The sequence below is a fragment of the Hippichthys cyanospilos genome, chromosome 15, assembly GCF_059441005.1.
Source record: "Hippichthys cyanospilos isolate Australia breed blue-spotted pipefish chromosome 15, RoL_Hcya_1.0, whole genome shotgun sequence".
In the NCBI taxonomy this organism is placed as follows: domain Eukaryota; kingdom Metazoa; phylum Chordata; class Actinopteri; order Syngnathiformes; family Syngnathidae; genus Hippichthys; species Hippichthys cyanospilos.
The window spans coordinates 18815276-18836140 of NC_142383.1; the positions used below are offsets into that span (position 1 = coordinate 18815276).

Below are 20865 nucleotides of genomic sequence, written 5' to 3' on the forward strand. Positions count from 1 at the left end.
TCAATTTTAAAGTGAAATTAAAGTGGGAGCGACATAGGAAAGAAAGTTTTTTTTTTCAGTGAAGAAGAAACAGCAGGCCGACTCCCCAGCTATGTGACGTCGTCAGCTTCCCCCAGTCCGAACAAGAAGCTCGACTTTCGCTTTCAAAAGTGTCTTTTGAATACTTAACTGCGTTTGCATCAGAACACAACCGATTGTTTCCTTTCATTCTGTCACCTAGCGTAGCCGTTAGCCTGTAGCGGACGACTGCACGCACGGAAGCAAGCTAACAGTTTCCTAGCTTCGAGCTAACAGTTTCCTAGCTTCGACGCCGAAGAATTGTGCCCATTTCCGGTGTCTCCATGTTCCCTTTTTGACGTGTCGGATGTCGGCTGCGCCTAGTTGGTAATCTGTGGTTTGAAATGGCCACCGCGGCCCCATCTTCGCCTCCCCCGGCCGCCGCCGGCTCCCCCGGAGGAGGAGCGTCCGCCACCGCCGCCGCCGAGAACGCGAGCCCCGGATCCAGCGGCTCGACCGCGGGCGACGGCGGCAACCAGGACAGCACGTTCGAGTGCAACATTTGTCTGGACACCGCCAAGGATGCGGTCATCAGCCTGTGTGGACACCTCTTCTGGTAAGGAGAAAAAAAGCTCCACGGCACCGCTGATCTGTCCAAATTCTCGTTCCGGTATCATCTCAATTTGGACGGATTGACATGAAGACCCCAAGTGAATTTAAAAAAAAAACATTCAATTTCAACTTGAATATTATAGGACTGATAACACAACGGAAGGATGCAAGGGCCGCTTTGTAGTGATGGAAAAATTAAGCTTCATGTAGCACCAGATTTTTTTTGTACTCACAAGGGGCACGTTAGAACGGGTACGTTAGAAGTTAGTCTAAATCTGAAAGAAAAAGCACACCAAGCGCATCAAATTGCCTGAAAAAAAATGAAGCCCTTCCTTCTATTGCAATTGCACTCCACATTGCAAAAACAAAGCCTTTTCCCTGGAGTCATCCTGATATCAGCTCGCGCCCGCCCCTGTATTTGAGAAGGACTGTTTTACAGTTAAACGCTAGTGCGGTGGAAATGTTTTAAAGCTCCCATACCCCTTTGAAGATCCATGTTAAGAAGTGAAAAAATGTTTCCAAGTAATTCACGAAGCTTCATTTGTCCATCACTGCCCCCCAGCCATAGTTTTGCTCACGCTATCTCATGTGGGCTCAGCTGGATGTCAAAAATGGCATCATTTGGGTGATGTTTATCTCGTGCTACATCTTTGTTTTTTTCTTCCCCCAACGCTCCTCAACTGATCTCGATTTCCATCAGCTGGCCTTGTCTGCATCAGGTAAGTACAACTGCTTTTTTTTTTGTCAATATTTAATAGGCGGTGTTATCATTTACACTTGAAACCAGAAATGACGTACACTATTAAAAACGCAACTGCTTGTGTCACCCACCCAAAAAATGGTTCTTCATTTGATAGCAACTGCATAGGAGAAGCTTTATTCATTTATTCATTCATTCCTTCCCATTCAAGTGGTTGGAGACGAGACCCAGCAGACAAGTGTGCCCAGTGTGTAAAGCTGGCATCAGTAGGGACAAAGTCATTCCCTTATATGGGCGTGGGAGCACCGGGCAGCAGGACCCCAGGTAGGAAGCCACAAAATCGGTCATTGTGACACCTGACCAGAGTCAAACACGCTTTTGTTTGTATTTCCAGAGAGAAAACACCCCCGCGACCACAAGGTCAAAGGCCGGAACCAGAAAACCGTGGCGTGAGTACCGCTCGGATAATGCGCCGCATGAGTACACAAAGCCGCTCGCAGGCCGGATTTACACTGCAGGTCCAAGTTCACCATCCCCATTTCGGCCCACCTACATTCATCTACGCGTTCCGTGTTTTGCTTTTGTTTTTTTAGGCCCGATTCCAATCCGAAAATTATGCACAGTGACTCCCGATTGCACGGGAAAAAAGCGTTTGCGCGCATATTGGGCTTTTCCTCTCGGTTTGGGCGCCTTGACCTCCAACGCCCTCGCTGAAACCTTGGCCTTCACAGGGCTTCCAGGGCTTCGGCTTCGGGGACGGCGGATTCCAGATGTCGTTTGGAATCGGCGCCTTCCCCTTCGGCATTTTCGCCACGGCCTTCAACATCAACGACGGCAGACCCCCTCCAGGTACGGAACCCGCCGAAGGCGTCGGTCCGCCGTCTCCCGATCCTAACGCCATCCCCCTTCCCAGCTGCCCCGGGAACCCCGCAGCACATGGACGAACAGTTCCTGTCCCGCCTCTTCCTCTTTGTGGCGCTGGTCATCATGTTTTGGCTCCTCATCGCCTGACTTGGAGATATTCAGAGAGACGAGATAAGACTTTTTTTTTTTTTTTTCAAGGAAGACTTGATTGGGGGAAAAAAGAAAAAAAAACGACTGTGCAATGGATAACAGCTCTCGTATCGGAGCGCTTTGGCGGTGTCCTCAACGACTTGGTAATCACGCTCTTTCCTTGACTACGTGTCGCTTATATATTGTCACTTTCCTGCAAAAATCCATATATTTTTTGTCTACTTTTCTCGCCGTTATTAAGGCAAACAAAAAAGGCTTTCGGGATGCTCAGATGTGTGTTGACGATCGGACTGTTGTTAATTCAAAAGGAATTTTGGCGTGATGGAAATATTTGAATCAAATGTAAAGATGGGTCAAACCATAAAGTGTATAAAAATAAAAATACATTAAATTGCTGCTATTCAAGTCCAGGCGTTTCAATTTTGTTGTTTTTTTTTTTTTTACAATGTATTGTTCTGCATGTCTTTTCATTGATTTCACGTTTGTGTTTATTGCAGTCTTTAAAAAAAAACAACAAACAACGACACTGAGAGTTATCAATAATATGAGATTGGAGAGATCTTTTACAAAAGAAGGAAAGAGGACCAAGGTCTTCCAGTGAGCTTGGGCTCTTTTTGTTTTATTACAAAGAAGGCGATTACAAGTTTCTCAGTAATACCATTAATATGACAACATATTTACATACATACACTTATTCCATCAGAAAAAGCTTAGAAGCTAGCAGCATAATAGCGTCAGCTGTTAAAAAAAAGAAAACAAAATAGCCAACATGACCAGGCAGATACTCCCATTCCCAAGACCCGATAATGTACTGCAGATCAGCGCCTGACGAATGACGGACCAGAATTATTTATTTTTTGTCAACTGTCGTCACCCTTTAGTGACGGCGCAAGATTGGGCAAAAATAGCCAGGCGGGCCGACGATCACAATTTCGTGTGGCTTGAAAAAATGGCGAAAAAAGTTGCCCATCTCTGCTATTTCCATGTAAAAAGCCTGTCTACTTTGGAAAAATTCACATTACAAAACGCCTTCCGAATTTCCTAAACGGAGGTTCCGTTGTATCCTGAAATTTGAATGTATGATGGAATTTGGTGCCGTAGCGTCGATGTTTGACTTTTGCAAGATGGCGCGGGCGGCTTTTTATGTTCTTAATCCCCTGTAATGAAATGTGAGGTGTTTGAGGCGCACAATGAGCGCAGATAGCATCTGGCAAGCTATTAAATCCGGCGTGAAAGGGATGAGATGGCCTTTATTGTTATCTGCTCTCAAAAGGAGCTTAGGACACATGGCGCAAAGCCATTAATTCCGCCTGCTATCAAATCAACTCTGCCACGCCGATAAAATGGCCAAAAAAAAAAACACAATCGCCAACATGCAACAAGACGGCTTCATCGTATCGTAATCCACATTTATTGGTTAATACGGGAGATGATGAGTGAAAACTTTTATTTCTTTTTTTTTTTTCAATCCGCCTTCCTAATACGGAGATTTTCTCCGTAAACCCGCCAACAATAAGGAGCTCCGCCGCTTTTCCACATCTCATTTTATGCAGACAAAATCTGATGAAAAGAAACCAAGAAGGTGAGATTAACCTTTTCACAAAAACTGGCCCAGATTAGCTGGTTTATGTCTGGAAGAAGGGATTTGACGACTTTTACTGTTTTTTTTTTTTTTTTTTTTTTTTTAAATCTCCCAGGTGATGTTCCGCCAGGAGCCGGACCCAGTCTGGTGGAGACTGTCGACATGGAGAGGCAAAAGTTCCCGTTCGCCATCGAAGACATCCTGAGGAGTTATCCGGACGCCGCTCGGGATAATCCAGCGTTGTGGTGTTTGTGTTGTTGTTGTTGCTGCTGCTGTTGCGGAGATTGCGCAAGCGACCATCCTCGGCAAGGTAAGAACTCTTACCGTTTTTACGACCGTTTTTCCGTACTTCAGGTGGACGTAATCTTTGATTTATATTTATTAGTTTATGTAATGTTTTATTTTTTACTTTCACAGGTAAATACATATTTTTTATATTTCATTAAATATTTTACCTATTTAATTATAAATATTCGTGTATATATATATATATATATATATATATATATATATATATATATATATATATATATAATTCATAATATAAGCACAAGATAATATTTTTTATACTCCATTTCAAATGTGCATTATCATTGATTTATATACAAATTGTTGAATTTTTTATATTTCTTTTTTTATATATAATTCATAACTTATGTATGTAATGTTTTTTTTATTTTACATTTATAATGTACAATGTGTATTTTATTAGTTTTTTATATGATTTATATAAATATTTATGGTAATTTAATATATATATATATATATATATATATTTTTTTTTTTTAATTCTAACTGAGTGACCTCCCCCAAGGCAAGAGCCACTCCTGCGCGGTCCCTAGAGCGCAACCGCCGGCCGGACTCGCGTCCCAAGCGTTATGGGCGGCGACGTCAGAACCCGACGGCCGAGAAGATGATGAGGAAGAGGCGGCGGCGCAGACGTCGCGGAGGACCCGCCGACACCGAACCATCTTCACAGAGGAGCAGCTGGACGCGCTGGAAGAACTCTTCCTGCACAACCACTATCCGGACGTCAACGCTCGGGAAAAGCTGGCGCAGAACGCCCGCCTACGAGAAGAGAGGGTGGAGGTAAGATTGGAGCCACGGTGGCCCCGTTCGACCAAATCAATCTACTTTTAAGCATGCAAACAGAATGTTTGACAACAAGCATGTCAAATCCACATTTCTTTTTCTGTGTGTGTGTATATATTTTTTTAATTTATAAGTGATATTACTTGAAGGCTGCAGTCCAACAAAAAACACTGCACTGAAAAACAGTAATCCCCAAATTTTGGAAATGCATGTTTTTTGTTGATCAGTGATGTACTGAAGACATACTTTCTTTGATTTTGGCGTGGAAAAAAAAAATCCAAATAAACAATAATTTTGTTGAACAAAGATCTCACTCATTAACATTTAATTTAAAGTTTTTTTTTCTTTTCTGTTTTGAGGTTTGGTTCAAAAACCGCAGGGCCAAGTGGAGGCGCCAAAGAAGACTCTCATTTAGTGCCGGAAATACCGAAAACTAATTTGGGATGGATGGATCCCTCTCTGGATGTCACTAACTCATTTGTTAACGCTTTGTATCATTCCAATAGCATGAATAAATGAATGTAGACTATTTGGAATGTGTGCCTTTTGATAGTCTAGCGTCAAGTCAAAACATATCTTGTAAAAAAGGAAATAGAGTGTTTTTGTGAAGGATACAAGGATTTTCCAAAGTTTACATGATTAAAATGAGGAAGTCCGATGAAGGCCAAAACGTTTGCACATGCGCGCGGGTATGCTGAATAACGAGCGAAACACTGCCATTTAGTGGCTTTTCAGTGAAATAGCAAGGCCGCTATAGTTCTACGATCTCCCTGCGAGTGGCAGTCGAGTGTCCATATCACGCATGACCTCAAGAAGAGGGCTAGTTCCGGTGACGTCACGCTACGTCTGTTTGTCGTTATTGTGTTTTCCGGTCCGTAATCTGAAGGGTTCGTCGTCGCGAGATCTTAGTAAAGACGCCGTTGCGCCTAAAAAGAGTAAAAGTTTCCTACTCGGAACGTTTTAACGACTAATTCGTACGCAACCGTTGGACAAGGCCCGCTTGGTCGGGCCCTTGTCGCGAGAGAGTTAGCCGTTAGCCTAGCCGCCATGGACGGCAGCGCCAGCGTGAGGAGAGCCCTGTGCGGCACTCTGGTGCCCGCCACCGCCCTCACAGCCGTCGCCCTCAGGCCGGAGCCCCAAGACGCCGACGCGGGGAAGCCGCACAGAGAAGTCCTGAACGAGGAGGATTACATCGAGGTAGGTCCCGGAAACATCGTTTCTCAGTTTTTGCGCATGCGCAGGGAACTGTTGACAAGTTCGTCACACAGGCAGTCGTGAAATTGTGACCATATTAAAATCCATTTAATCCCAAAGGCATACCAGTTTTTTTGTATTTTTCAACTGTGTAGTTAAAGGTGGGTTTAAACTTGAATTTATAAAGAGACGGGAATAAAAAATGCTTTCAAAGACTCATCATACTGATCGGCAGATTAATTGATGATTAAAACGATCATATTTATCATATGAGTGTACTCATCAGATGTTGTGAATGATTTTTAACAGAGCTTGGAGAAGATCATCCAGAGAGACTTTTTCCCGGACGTGACCAAACTGCAGGCCCAGAAGGACTATCTGGACGCGGAGGAGAGTGGAGACCTGGAGCGTATGAGAGAAATCTCCATCCGCTACGGGAAAACCAAAAACACACCCCAATCCTCTGCCCCCTGTGAGTAGAACGCCAACCCATAGCTGATTTGGGTCAAGAAATGACCAGACTGCAGCCCTGGGGCCTTTTGTTAGGGTTAGGGTTATCGAAAGATGATGCTACAGGGCCTGTAAAGTTAGCAAAAAAAATAGATCATTTGATTTTTATATAGGAAACTTTTCTTAATATGTAAAAACTAGTAACAATATCAAGACGACATTTTAAAAAAATCATACAAAAACTCTCGATTTGTCTTTGCTTTCCATGGCGTCAGACGTGACACCGGCGAGCTTTGAGACTCCGGTGGGCCGCGCCAGATCGCCGTCCATCTCCAACCGAGGCGCCGACGCCGGTAAGTCCTTCAGGCGGATGTGGTCCACAAGACCTGGCCTTTGACGCTTTCTTGCCCTCAGAAAGCGTGGCGGGCGACAAGAGCGAGGAGAAGCAGCTGCCCTCGTTGGACCGCTTCCTGGCAAAAAACACCAGCGAGGACAACGCCTCGTTTGAGCAGATCATGGAGCTGGCCGAGGACAAGGAGAAGATGAAGCACGCCTGGCTGTACGAGGCCGAAACCGAGTTCAGACATGTGAGCCCGTGGTCTTCTCGCATTTCTCGCTGGCGTGACTTCTCCAAAGAGGCCGAGCGTGCTTGCTTCCACAGAATTCTACATTGAAATATTTTTGTACAGTAGTCGTTTTCATCGTTACGCAATGCTAGCTACGCGTTAGTTTGCTGTGTTATCCCTTCCCGTTTCCGACCCCTGGCTGTAGTCAGGATCGGAGCTGCGGTTGGCCTCGTATCAGCCGCCCGCGGAAGTCAAATTAGAGTGAAGAACCCTGTAGCTGACCGAGCATGGTAACAAGCAGAGTTTACGCTTGAAATTCCAATGTATTACCAAAGAAATCTAGGGTAGACTTTTCCATTGCTCTGCTGCTGCACCTGAACATTCACAGATGCTGCCCAACAACACTCACAGATGCTGCCCACACTGATAGGTTCTATCGCTGTTGGCCTGATATTGTTTTAAGGTTTTTTTGTTTGTTTTTGTCCCTGCAGCGACATGAGCAGAACCTTGCCTTGCCACCAGCAGAGAAAGCCGCTCTGGAGTGTGTCAAAGCCGGCCTGGAAACGTGGGAATATAAAGCAAAGAACGCCTTGATGTATTATCCAGAAGGTACACTCAATAAAAAAAAAATCAAATCAAATCAAGCACATAGAAAAAATACCTCCAAGTCTCAAGGTGCACAATGCAAGGAGCAGCACAACGGCTAGTCAATTGAAGCAAAAAAGAAGTTGCTATTGTTTAACTTAAAAAAAAAAATGGAGCGAGGGATTGATTTTCGACATTTGACTTCAGCCTAAAATGTCCATCTTCTGTTTTGCGTCAGGTGTCAAAGACGATGAGGCGGTCTTCAAGAAACCGCGCGAGGTGGTTCACAAGAACACGCGCTTCAGCGCCGACCCGTTCAGCAAGGCGCTCAACAAAAGTCAGATTCAGCAGGCTGCCGCGCTCAACGCCCAGGTGACGCCTCGCTACCCCCCTCCCCCCTCCCCTCCCCCACAGTAGAAGTGACATGTTCTTGTGGTGCTGCGTGACCCAGTTCAAGCAGGGTAAAGTGGGCCCGGATGGCAAAGAGTTGATCCCGCACGATTCTCCCATGGTGAACGGTTACGGCTTTGAAAGGACGCCGTCCCCGGCTCCCGGTGAGCACCTCGCCAAACTTATTTTTTGGGCACGGGGGTGAGCATCAGACTAATGAGCGGGGGTGGGCTGCCTCGCTTCAGGCGCGGCCGAGTCGCCTCTAATGACGTGGGGAGAAATCGAGAGCACCCCGTTCCGCCTGGACGGATCGGCCACGCCGTACGCCGAGAGGAGCCACGGACCCTCTTTTAAGGTACCCAAAAGTTTCATAAAGGGCCAACGGGAGATTCGGGATATTCACGAGCGTGTCGCGGCGACAGATTCCCGAGCCGGGGAGACGGGAGCGACTGGGCTTGAAGATGGCCAACGAAGCGGCCGCCAAGAATCGGGCCAAAAAGCAGGAGGCCTTGAGAAAAGTCACTGAGAACCTGGCCAGGTAAACGCTTGAATTTGCATTCGCTGCAAAATGCTAATACATATTATATACAAATATATGGATTACGTACGTATTTTATTGACAATTATATTTCATGTCGTATCAACATATATATTTATTTTAAATATATCATTATGTACTAGTGCTGTCTTCTTAGGTTTATGTATGTGGCTTTGTTGTATCATCTGCCCCCTAGTGGCCGATATCTTCGCAGCAGCATGTCCTTTCCATACTTGTGTTTTCTATTCAAAAATTTTTTGAGTGCAATACTTAAGCCAAGTTTCAAAGAGCTTTGTGCCTTTTGTGGTGCGAGAACAGGGTCAAGTCAATTGTATTTTTTTTTTTCCCTTCTTTTTTCTGGGCGGGTGGCAGTCTGACCCCGAAAGGCCTGAGCCCCGCCCTGACGCCGGCCCTGCAGCGTTTGGTCAACCGCACGTCCAGCAAGTACACGGACAAAGCCCTGCGGGCCAGCTACACGCCGTCGCCTTCGCACGGCGTCGCCGCCGGCGGCAAGTCGCCCTTCGGCGGGCCGGCCACTCCCTCCGCCACGCCCACGCCCGACAAGGCCAAGACGCCCGCGGCCAACGACGTGTCGTCGCTCACCGACAATTTGTTGCACCTGCCCAAGCGACGGAAAGCCTCTGACTTTTTCTAACAGGACTTTTGGCTGGACTTTTTTTGCTTTGCCATTTCACATGGTGGCGACCGTTATGTATTTATTTGTGGCATTCATACATAGTCAGTATGACACACATGAGTGCTGGTATCAAAAACATGTCATTGCGTCAAGCAGCGTGACGTCAGAAATGCGGCAATTGTCGAACATTTTTTGTTTCTTTTTGTATTTTTGAAAATTAAAATACATTATTGGTACAAGATTTCCACACCGACTCCCTTTTCTCCTCACCTTTCCTGATTCAGATGTCACAAAATGGCCTATCTAGCCTAAAAGTGTTGCTCTAGGGTTCAGCTTGTGGTATCTGTAAGCAATTACGAATCTCTTACCTTTGAAAAATCCTCTATTTTGAAATTCTGCCTATATTGAAGTTTGTATTTTACTGCTCGTTGGCTAAGGTGCACACGACCAATTTATTCTTTTGTTGTATGTTACCAAAAATGTTTGTTTTATTTTGGAGGGTGGATTAACCGCAGGGGTGTCCACAAAGTTTTCCCAGAGAGTGGCATTGGGAAAAGTCTAAGCGCACAAGGACAGCTTTTTTTTTTTCCTCTTTAACTCACTCAATACCAAAGATGTATTTTCACGTTTTTTTAAGAGTCCAAACATTCAATCCCAGATACTCAAGTACTGATTTAAAACTAAAGTACGCATCTTATACTTATCTGAGATTTAATGTGCGGATTCTTGAAAAAAAGTGAAAATACGTCCCTGGCATTGAATTAGCTCATGTAACATTGTTTATTTAACAGTTATTTTTATGTTACTGTCTTTTACAATACCCGGTGAGGCAAATAATTTTTTTTTCTGTCTAACGCAGTGTAGTGCCCACCATCATTTTTTCCCTTCCAATGGGGGCCATATGTATTTCGAATGCATGCCACGAAAATGTGGACGCTTGAACACAACGGCGTTCGTTCAAACGTCAAAAGTGATCCTGATCGGCCGGGCCGAGTCGACTTTTCGGGTTCGATTCATGAGTCGAATCTCTCGATGTGTTGCGTGTTTGGGATTGTTGTGATGGGAGGAGGCGGCCATCTTGCCTAGCAGCAAACGGGAGGACGCGCCAGCGAAACGCCAAAACAAATGCTGGCCGCCCCTCGAACAGCTATGCCGCGCCAACGCTTTCCGTCGCCGCCGGGTCCAGTTTGAGTGCGGAACCAGCAAGGATGGGCGAACGTCGAGGCGGTTTTTTAAGCGGATAAATCCCGGACGAGGTCGGTCGGTCGGTCGACGACCGCCGCAGCGGCTCCCATCTTCCCCAACTGGCTCGCGTATGCTTTACATTTCTGGATAAAAGAGTGACTATGAATGGAGGATAAATGTTTCCGAAGGCTGACAGCGGCACTTTCGTCCTCTTATCTCTGCTTTTCGTCCTCACGTTGACGGACCCGCCACGGCCAGGTAAGCGGCTTCGAGTTGAAGTGGAACTGGCTGCGGCCTACCCAAGCCTCGGGCTCGAGTGATCGTCTACCCCGCTGGAGATTGTTCGCGGGGTGGCGGCGTTTCTGGAGCAGACAGCCGGCGAACTGCCAACACATTTTCTCTTAACATAAACATTTTTTCCAAAACCCTACCTTTTCTAACATCTTTATCGACTACTTGTCTTTTCGTGTCAATGCAAATCGAATGTCGCCAAGCACTTTTAGCACATGCTAAGTTAGTCTTGAGCTAACGATTCATTAGCATGGAAGATTCATGGTGCCGCACTGCATCTCATTTGGACGCGTCTTCCTGCATTATCATGCAATTATCACTAAAAAGAAAAAAAAAACCTAGCTGTGCACCTGCTAAGCACTAAAGCATACGTTCTGGGGAATGCTCCGTCAAAATCCGAACATTCGCCAAAGCTTTGCACATTTGCACAACAGTGCGACACGCGAGTTTTCATAACATCCGAGGATTAGATCGCCCAAAGTTTAAAAATCAATTTCCAGACACCATTTGCCTTTCAAATCGAAGCTTTGAGGCAACTAATTGACATTTGTGAGCAGATTTGGATAATTAACTCATTCAATCCCCAGCACGTATTTTTACGTTTTACCTCTCAATCCAAATCAATCCCATGTAGTTATGTTTTCAAGTGTTCGGCTCTGGGGTGTCAAAGTCCTTTTAGCCCACGGGCGTAGCAAAATCTCTTCTGGGGCAGGCAGGCCCGACAGCTAGGAAACACGGTATATAACTTCAAAACTATCAATTTGATCTAAATGTCCACTGCTCTCAAAGGGATATTTCACTAACCTGGTTTTATTATCACCCAACTTGGATTGGCATTGAAATGGTCATAACGTGGTCAAATATCAATAGATTTCTACTTTCAACCCCTCAAAATGTCCAACGGAATCAGCCCTATCCAGAAATATGTACACACGAATATTCCAAAGCTGTCTCGTTTCAAAGAATTTTCATTTTGTGAGAAAAACAAAACTAATCATTACCGGCTATTCAATACTGCATTTTTCACAGACGGGAATATGCAGGTATAATGTTTTACGTCGCATGAAATAAAACGCTTCCCTGCAGCAAAATAAAAGCTTTCCTGCAACATTTAGTTCTCGGATCGTGCAAAAGTCATAAATTGTCCGCTAGCGCCACCCGGTGGTATTGGGGCCTCAACACAAACATTTCTTCTGCACGCTGTTCATGTGTTGGCGTTGAAAGGATTAAAATCCGAGGAAAATCGGAGGGAATGCATGTCCAAACATCGGCTTTTCAGTAAGTCCAAAATAAACAATATTTCTTATTTCTAATGGGAGTAAACGAGCCCGACGTGGGCTGAATTTGACATCTGCGGGATGTACCTCTCGACTTCCCGTTTGCGAGCAATTAGAAGAAACTGCGTGTTGAAAGTCCACATGTTTTGACAATCTATGCAATGTTTTTGCTCCTAGTGTTTCTACATGAAAAACTTGTAAAAGCCCGAGTTGGGTCAACATTTTCCCTAGGGGTTAAATAACTACATAAATATTAAATGAAAAACATTTTGCGGGTTGGGTTAATCCTCTGTGTGGGGCCTTATCTGGCCCTCGGGCCAAATGTTTGACACCCATGCCTCAGCCAAAGGCGGGTATAAAAATGGTTGCTACTAAACGAGTCATGCGCTAAGGTACCTTATTTTTCAGAACTAAGCAGCGCCAAAATCTTTAAATGAGGTCTTTTGTTTTTGTTTTTTCCCAAACTCCAGCCGCCCTTTGAAATGGAACAATCAGAATGTGAAGAGAATTCGTTTTTGTGGTTTGATATTACGTCTTCGTAGCAAACGTCCAGTTTTCAAACGGGCCTTGGGACACGGCCACGCTGGGGTTCTCGTGATCACACGATGGGTCCAACACATGCTCGTTTGTCCTCATTTAAACGCCTTCGGGCCACCGCAGAACAAATATTGGCTTCATGGGGAGGCGCTCGGAAAAACGCCGGTCTTTATGAAGTGGAATCGGCCTACTGAGAAACTCCCCCCCCTTTTTTTTTTTTACATCTGCGATAAAGGCCTTGTTTTTTTTTTGTTTTTTTTTTTGACTAAGCGTATTCAAAGCAGCGAGTCTGGTCTCAAACGAGGGGATGCGAAGGCGCTTGAGAAGGTGCCGTATTTATGGTCCTCCATCACGTCCACCAGCTTTTGGGACGGCGGCCGACTAATGCGCCCTCGATCCACTTAGCGCCGACCGAGACGCCGTGACGTCTGGCCGCGCGGCGTCCAAAAGCGCCTTTGCCCGCCGCCGAGGTGTCGGCGGCCATTAAGCGTTGCGCTCCCTGTTGAAGGAGCACAGGAAGGCCGGAATGTAACCGGAGACGCCCGTTGAGAGAGAGCCACCATTTTTAATGGGTTTTTGATGACCCGCTTTCTCGTCTAAGCGAGCCGACCGCGCCGCTAGCCGAGCGGGCGCCCGGTGCGAGACCTCGCCGCACAAATGAAAGCTTCTTCAAAAAGGGGCCAAGCAGCCTCTTTTTGCTAACATACCCAAGCGGCCAAGAGAAAAAGAATGAAAGGTTTTCCTCGCTCTTTTCCTCACCGCAAATCCGACCATTCTAGCAAAGCGCTTTCATAACTGATGATGAAAATGTACACAAATCAGATTGGTGAAATCAATCATATAACTGAATTGCAAATGCCATTCATTTCAACACAAAACGTTGAATAGATGCAAAGGAGTTCTTTTCAAACCAAAACCTTTGCACACGCTAACATATAGCAAAGGGAAATACCTGGCACGAGCGAAAATGCTAACCGGCTAAACGCATACGAGGCAGCGCTATGTAACATGCTAACACTAGTTAACATCTTCTTCACCGTCACAAGTTGTCGCATCAACGTAAATGACATAAACAATAACAACATTCTTGCAAAGAACGTACAACTGACACACACCCGCGGGCCAGATTTCACAGACAACGTGCGTGTCACCGATTGCGACGCTGCCCACCCTCCCTCCGAAACGTAACGTCAAATGTAAAGTGAAAGGACTTTGACTTTGACGTCGCTCCGCCGTTTGTGCGTTTCAGAGCAGCGCTGCAGCCCCGGGCAGTTCGCCTGCCGCAGCGGCAAGATGCAGTGTATCCCCATGTCGTGGCAGTGCGACGGCTGGACGGCGTGCGAGGACCACAGCGACGAGATGGACTGCCCCCGTCAGTACCCTTTGCTTTTCTTTGACTTGTCGCGAAAACGGATTTGGGGGCGTTCTCTTTTCAAAAACGTATCCGTGGAACCATTGCTTTGTCCGTTTTCCAGCCATAAAGGAAGAACGCTTTCGCTTCGGCCAAGGTTACGACCAGGTGGAGGACGTGATCGGCGTGGCTCAGCCTGTGCGCTTCAACAGTGAGTGTCCCCCCCTCCCCCCCTCCAATTAAAGACAGGAGGCACAGGAAGTAATTTCCCGCCCGCCCGCCCGCCGGCAGAGAAATGCCCGAGCGGGTGGCACCACTACGAGAAGACGGCCAGCTGCTACAAGGTGTACCTGCGCAAGGAGAACTACTGGCAGGCGGCCGACACCTGCCAGAAGGCGGACGGCTCGCTGGCCACCTTCGTCACCGACGAGGAGCTGCAGTTCATCCTCAAGATGGAGGTGGACTTTGACGAGCAAGCGTGCGAGCGCAGGGACCAGTGCAAGTGAGTCGGCCGGACGCACGCACGCGCGCACGCACGCACGCACGCCGCCCCCCCTGCCCGCCCGCCCGCGCTCATTCCCGCGCCTTCTTTTCTGGCAGGTTCTGGGTGGGCTACCAGTATGTGATCACCAACCAGAACCACTCGGTGGAGGGCCACTGGGAGGTGGTTTATAACGGTAAACGTGGTTTCGCTAGCCCCCGAACATCGTTCGCGGTCGATTCCCGCAATCCAAACCGTCACAAAGAAGATGAAACTATTTTGCTACCGTTTGAAATGACTTTTTCTCACAAATGTAACGGAATTGATTTATGTCGGCGCTACGTTCGAGAACTACGTTCGGCGAGCGAACAGAAGGAGAAAGCGTTTCCTGACCCCGGTTGTGTGTTGTGTGGCGCAGGGCCGGTGCAGGTGTTCCTGCCGCCCGACGGCCTCCCCGACCTGGGCCGGGCCAACCGGGACAACGTCTTCTGCGCCCAGCTGCAGCGTTTCCAGCTCAAGAGCATGAACGAGCGGGGCCTGCACAGCTGGCACGCCGAGAACTGCTACGAGGAGTTCCCCTTCCTCTGCAAACGCAGTGCGTCCCCCGCCGCCGCCGCCCGCCCCGCCCTCCGTCGCCCGCTCACTTTTTGCTTTTGCTTCTCGCGGCGCAGAGCAAACGTGCGTGGACATCAAGGACAACGTGGTGGGCGAGGGCTACTACTTCACGCCCAAGGGCGACGACCCGTGCCTGAGCTGCACCTGTCACGACGGCGAGCCCGAGATGTGCGTGGCCGCGCTGTGCGAGAGGCCGCAGGGCTGCCAGCACTTCCGCAAGGACCCCAAGGAGTGCTGCAAGTTCACCTGCCTCGACCCGGGTGAGGAGCCGCTCGCCCCCCAAACCGGCCCGTCGCTGAAATGGGGGGAAACGGTCCGACGAGCCTATTTTGGGATGAATTAAATCACGTGGGAAAAAAAGGCGCTTGTTTTAGATGACGCTTTTGGACGCGCGCTGTCCTCAGATGGCAACAGCCTCTTTGACTCCATGGCCAGCGGCATGCGCCTCATCGTCAGCTGCATCTCGTCCTTCCTCATCCTGTCCCTGCTGCTCTTCATGGTGCACCGCCTTCGCCAGCGACGGCGGGAGCGCATCGAAACGCTCATCGGCGGAAACCGTGAGCGCCGCCGCAGATTGGGGGAAAATCCTCCAAAACTTCAGAGCCACAGACGCGCTAACGGTAGTTAGCTGGGATTGCGTTTATCCGCTCCGCCTTTTGTTTTTGTTGTTTTTTCCTTTGGCGCGCCAGTGCACCACTTCAACCTGGGCAGACGCGTCCCGGGCTTCGACTACGGGCCGGACGCTTTCGGCACGGGCCTCACGCCGCTGCACCTGTCGGACGACGGCGAAGGCGGCGCCTTCCACTTCCAGGAGCCCCCGCCGCCCTACGCCGCCTACAAGTACCCGGACATCCAGCACCCCGACGACCCCCCTCCCCCCTACGAGGCCTCCGTCGACCCCGACGGCCTCCTCTACGTCGACCTCGGTAAGCCAGAGCGAAAGGCGACGGCTGCCGCCGGTTTGTCTGACGCTCGCCCGCCCGACCCCCTTTCAGGACGCGGCGGCGCGCCGGTAATGGCGGCCCATCAACTGGGCGCGGGCCCCCGGCCCCCCGCCGCCGTCTCCCGGTGCCAGGACCGGGAGGACTCGGTGGACAGCAGCACCCTCCTGGTGGGACCCGACAGCCCGCCCCCCTCGGGCGCCTCGGCGCCGTCCGACCGCGCCTCGCCGGACTCCCTCAGCACGGCGGTCTAGGACTGCGCCTGTATAAAGGAGACTCCTTCCAGGCTGCGTTTTTCGCCGTCCGATTGGTCCGCGGCCCCCCGAGCCCCGCCTCCAGGATGTAAACGCGGAGGAGATGTCGTGTCTCCGCCCCCTTCTTTTCCTAGCCCTATGCGTTCTGCGAGATTTTCCCGCTCAGTTGCTATTTTTCTCGTTTTATTTTTTTACTGTAAAATCATCCCTTTTACTATAAGGGAGGGGGGGGGCTTTTATTTTCCTGTAAAATCATCAATTTGACTGTTTTTATAGTCGCTTTCACACTGCAAATTTTTTTTTTGGGGTGTAAACTCCGTTTTTTTTTTCCCTTGAAGACGTTTGGGCAGGTTAAGATGGCATCTCTCATTATATTGACAAATTTTAACTCGCAAAAGCAAAATTTCGTCCAATTTACTGTACAAATAAAACTCGATTCAAACTTTTGCCACAGAAAGAAATTATTCCTGTAAAATACCCAGAAATATTTTCAAATTTTTTCACGTGAAATTTTTTCTTTGAAGAGTGTGACTAAAGTGACGTGTTTTTCCCGCCATATGGCAAAATTTGGATGGTTTGAGTATCATTCTTCTTAGCCCCCCCATCGCATTTTCCTCATCAAATTCCTCGTTTGTCTTCCCTCATACTTTTTATTATTTAAGACAATCATCTTCCCATCACGCATTTCTGGCGATGTGCTTCTTTTCTCCTCCATTTTGTTTTTGGCCCAGACAATCCCTCACTAGGAGTGCATGTATATATTTTATTTTTTTGCCAACCTGCCGTGCATGTTCTTTAGTTTTTTTTTTTGTACAAAGCCCAGACATGAAATGGAGGCAGCAGACGGACGGGACAAAAAGGCCATTTTGCGGCCATCAAAAACGGTAAATATGGCCTTGGATGCCGGGCGGCCGGAATCCGCCCGGCCGGGCCGGAATCCGCCCGGCTGGGCCGGAATCCGCCCGGCTGGGCCTTCCTGTGTGGAGTTTGCATGTTGCCCCCGAGCCGGCGCGGGTTCTCCAAAAACGTGCGCGGCGGGCGAATACTGAAGTGTGATTGGGCGCGTCAAGGCTTGTTGGTCTCCGCGTGGCCTGCGACGGGCTGGTGAGCGGCTCGGGGAAACGTTGGGACGGTCGGTCGGCTGGCGCGTAGCCGCCGATTGCGCTCGCCAATTTGTCCGGTCTGCGTTTGTACCCCATTTGTGGCCGCGAAGTGATCTTTTGTAAAGAAATGGAGTTGTTTTTCTCCGTTTCCTTTCCAAGCCGCGAGCGTCTTTGCTACGTTCTTCCGCATGCATGCTGGGATGGCTTTTTTTTTCTTTCTTTCTTTCTTTCTTCAATGACATCCCGGTCTCTGGATGGGAGCGGCGCGGAATTGTTTTGGCCCTTTCATTTGAATTTTTTGTTGTTGTTAAATGTGTTTTGCTTTGATTCTTTGGTAGCCTTGAAATGAAGCAATTTTTTGTTTGTATAGGAGGCAATTGTGTTGTTTTTATTTTTTTTCTCAACTAGATGTACTGTACGTCTATTCAAATGCCAAATAAATGAGACACCGTGTAGGATGACTCAGGCTATCAATTTTGGACATCTATAGTAGGGCTTTTTTGCTGCAAAAAAAACAACTTTTTAGAGTAAGGTTTTTTCACCAAAATATGACCATGTTAAGTAAGTCGTTTTTTGCAAAAAACGACAGTCTGTAGTAAGGCTTTTTTTTTTTTTTACAAAGAAACGACAGTCTAGTAAGGCTTTTTTTCGCAAAAAACGACAGTCTGTAGTAAGGCTTTTTTTTTGCAAAAAAAAAAAAACTAAGCTATTTTTCGCAAAAAAAGACTGTATAGTAAGGCTTTTTTTCACGAAAAACACGTGTAATGAGGCTTTAAAAAGCTTTACCTGGATGTTATTTAACATCAGGATATGAAGCGTTTTGAAATCGCAACAAAGATAGGGAACCACATTTTCTTGAAAATAGTAACTTTATTCCAGTTTTTGGAGGGGAAAAAAAGGGAATACCAGCATGTATGTTCTATGAAAGCATTTTTTGGTTAATTTCTCAAGCGTGGTATTGTTTTTACAAAGTACACTTTTTGGATGTGAATTTTGTCTAAGAGAATAAAAAAAGTGGAGGGAAGGCGAGGCGAGGCGACGCCCCGCCACTAGAGCTGTCCGCAGTCGGCGATGAGCACCTTGGCTTTGGGGGTCCCTTTATCCGTACCTTGCTTCTCCATCAACCTGAGCACGTCGTCGCCGTCCTTCAGCTTCCCGAAGACCACGTGCTTCCCGTTCAGCCTGCGTACAACACACATAAAAAAAAAAAAGTCTTCTATTACTGCTTTTGGAACTGAAAAAAATGGCTTACATGTTTTTTTTTGTTTAGGAGAAAATAAAAGCCTTTTATGCACGGTCTTTTTTACCCAAAACAAAGCCTGACTATACATGGTCCTTTTGTGCAAAAACAAGCTTTGCTATACACTTGGGTTTTTTTTTGCAAAAAAAAAAAAAAAAAGTCATTACATAGTCTTTATTTTAAAATAAACAAAAAACCTTACTATACATGGTAGTTTGATGCTAAAAATGCCTAACCATGCAGCGATGTTTTTTGAAAAAAAAAAAAAGACTATACTTGTCCTTTTTTATTGCAAAAAAAAGTGAAAAAACGCCTTACCAGACACGGTTTTTATTATTGCTTAAAAAAACAAAAACAAACAAACGCTTTCCTGTATATAGTCAGTTTGTCAGCGAAAAGGACGCCTTGCTCTAAGAAGTTTTTCTCCGGAAAACAAAAAAATATAAATGCCATTTTTTTGATGCCTTTAGTGAGGGGAAAAAAAAAGACTTACTATACATTGTCTTTTTTTTACTGTAAAAAAAACCCTTATAAATATGCATAATAGTTTATTTTGAGGGTTGAAAAAAAAGCGTGCTAGATATAATTATATAATTTGCTTTCCTTTTGGCACTGACCAATCGGTCTCCTTGGTGCAGAGGAAGAACTGCGATCCGTTGGTGTTGGGTCCGGCGTTGGCCATGGAAAGCGTCCCGAAGCCCATGTGCTTCAGCTTGAAGTTCTCGTCGGGGAAGGACGCGCCGTAGATGGACTTGCCCCCCGTCCCGTTGTCCTTGGTGAAGTCGCCGCCCTGCCGCCGCGCAAAACGTTAGCGCCCGTTCCGAGCCGCGCAAACCGCCTTCCGTCCGGGACCGAAGCGATAAACGCCGGCGGGAAAAAGATAGGAAGAAAAAGGATCTCCTCAAAACTTCTGACGCCCTGACAAAACCGATCAAAGTCGCAAAGTCTTTTGCAACGTGAGCAGAATTAAAGCAAAAAAAAAAAAAAAAAAAAATTGAAGGCGGGCTCCAGCTACCTGGCACATGAAATCAGGAATGATGCGGTGGAAGGAGGAACCCTTGTAGCCGAAACCTTTCTCGCCGGTGCACAGGGCGCGAAAGTTCTCTGCCAATCAAAAAAATTCATCATAAAAACTTCCAGCAACACGGCGGCCATTTTGTGTCTTCCTTCTTCCCCGACAGCCGAAGCGTCCAAACTCTCGACAGGCTTCATTTTTTTGTTTGTTTGTTTTTTGGACCGATCACATTGGAGCTACGTGTTACTTTCATTTTTAATATGCAACAAACACATTCCAAAATGGTTTCTTGCTAGTTGACATGATTTTGTTTGTTATCTACCTGCGCAAAAGCGGAAGTTGACCTACCAGCAGTCTTTGGAACTACGTCTGCAAAAAGCTGCAACACAAGAAACGCAATCACATTTTAATCATCGCTAACCACCTTACCATCCATTTTTATTATTAACACAACCATTTCTTCACGGAGGACTGATGACGTCACCGCTTTAGGTTTACGGAAATGAGCATAAAAGCTTATGAATCCTTTCACATTTCTTACACCTTCATTTTTTCCTTTTTAATGAACCTCACGTGATACTAGCGCAGGAGACTTTAGGACAAAAAAAGGGGAAATCGAACTTACCTCCATTGTGATCCTGCCCGCTTTCCTGCCATCAATGGTGATATCAAAGTAAACTGAAGGATTCGGCATGTTTTATTCGATGCAAAAAACAAAACAAAACAAAAAAATGGGTGATAATAATTGAATTGATTCGAAGAATGCGCATCTGACGCCAGAGGAAATGCGGCGTTATTTTTATCCGAACCTGCGCCGACGTCACCGTCATCAGAAGCCAATCGGAGCCCAACGGTGGGCGGGCTTAAGAGTGACAATGTGGCGTTGGACTAGCAAAGCCGGAACAATGCGGGGTGGGCGGGGTCGTCGAGACGGCACACGCCGACGGCACAACGGCACACCGACCATTACAAATCGAACGCCGTGCAATAAAACGTCAACTTGGGGGGGAAAAAAATAAAAACAAAAGGGCAATAGGATGTACGTATTTCCTAATACATCTAACGGTTTTTTTAATGGTAAAAAAATCATTCAATTTAATGTGTTATCATTATTATTTTTTTAAAGCACCTGAGCAGGCGTCTGGAGTTCTAAAAATGAAATGTTTGCACTGGGGAACAATCCGGAAAACTGAAAATCTCTTGTTGGATTCAAATTTG

At 46.9% G+C, this 20865-nt stretch overlaps 5 protein-coding genes across 7 annotated transcripts; 4 read left to right on the forward strand and 1 right to left on the reverse strand.

The window, feature by feature from the left end:
* The first annotated feature begins 33 nt into the window (after nucleotides 1-33).
* On the forward strand, nucleotides 34-2728 carry rnf185 (ring finger protein 185). Of its 2 annotated transcripts, none has more exons than XM_088434742.1 (6): nucleotides 34-613; nucleotides 1310-1328; nucleotides 1521-1633; nucleotides 1704-1827; nucleotides 2041-2158; nucleotides 2223-2728. In XM_088434742.1, exons 1-6 carry the CDS (start codon nucleotides 402-404, stop codon nucleotides 2318-2320), a joined length of 684 nt encoding a protein of 227 aa, XP_088290868.1. In that variant the 5' UTR covers nucleotides 34-401; the 3' UTR covers nucleotides 2321-2728. The 2 variants fall into 2 exon arrangements, with proteins under 2 accessions (XP_088290868.1, XP_088290870.1); XM_088434744.1 differs by having other exon boundaries at nucleotides 37-613; nucleotides 1704-1758.
* A 160-nt stretch (nucleotides 2729-2888) lies between these two features.
* Nucleotides 2889-5684, forward strand: LOC148412184 (homeobox protein goosecoid-2-like). The gene is made up of 4 exons (XM_088434745.1): nucleotides 2889-3905; nucleotides 4021-4215; nucleotides 4720-4994; nucleotides 5357-5684. The coding sequence occupies exons 1-4, from the start codon at nucleotides 3887-3889 to the stop codon at nucleotides 5432-5434; spliced, it is 567 nt and encodes a 188-aa protein (XP_088290871.1). The 5' UTR covers nucleotides 2889-3886; the 3' UTR covers nucleotides 5435-5684.
* Nucleotides 5685-5826: 142 nt separating this feature from the next.
* On the forward strand, nucleotides 5827-9598 carry ess2 (ess-2 spliceosome associated protein). Of its 2 annotated transcripts, none has more exons than XM_088434738.1 (10): nucleotides 5827-6194; nucleotides 6501-6663; nucleotides 6917-6994; nucleotides 7056-7228; nucleotides 7699-7816; nucleotides 8031-8164; nucleotides 8244-8346; nucleotides 8428-8537; nucleotides 8605-8720; nucleotides 9093-9598. In XM_088434738.1, exons 1-10 carry the CDS (start codon nucleotides 6045-6047, stop codon nucleotides 9373-9375), a joined length of 1428 nt encoding a protein of 475 aa, XP_088290864.1. In that variant the 5' UTR covers nucleotides 5827-6044; the 3' UTR covers nucleotides 9376-9598. The 2 variants fall into 2 exon arrangements, with proteins under 2 accessions (XP_088290864.1, XP_088290865.1); XM_088434739.1 differs by lacking the exon at nucleotides 5827-6194 and adding an exon at nucleotides 6281-6352.
* Nucleotides 9599-10397: 799 nt separating this feature from the next.
* dgcr2 (DiGeorge syndrome critical region gene 2) lies at nucleotides 10398-17853 on the forward strand. The gene is made up of 10 exons (XM_088435719.1): nucleotides 10398-10800; nucleotides 13897-14019; nucleotides 14123-14209; nucleotides 14290-14500; nucleotides 14599-14675; nucleotides 14898-15074; nucleotides 15151-15354; nucleotides 15499-15651; nucleotides 15784-16020; nucleotides 16090-17853. The coding sequence occupies exons 1-10, from the start codon at nucleotides 10719-10721 to the stop codon at nucleotides 16287-16289; spliced, it is 1551 nt and encodes a 516-aa protein (XP_088291845.1). The 5' UTR covers nucleotides 10398-10718; the 3' UTR covers nucleotides 16290-17853.
* Nucleotides 17854-18242: 389 nt separating this feature from the next.
* Nucleotides 18243-20452, reverse strand: ppiab (peptidylprolyl isomerase Ab (cyclophilin A)). The gene is made up of 5 exons (XM_088434405.1): nucleotides 20273-20452; nucleotides 19996-20026; nucleotides 19648-19736; nucleotides 19250-19422; nucleotides 18243-18574 (listed from the first exon to the last, which is right to left on the reverse strand). The coding sequence occupies exons 1-5, from the start codon at nucleotides 20339-20341 to the stop codon at nucleotides 18442-18444; spliced, it is 495 nt and encodes a 164-aa protein (XP_088290531.1). The 5' UTR covers nucleotides 20342-20452; the 3' UTR covers nucleotides 18243-18441.
* Nucleotides 20453-20865: the final 413 nt, after the last annotated feature.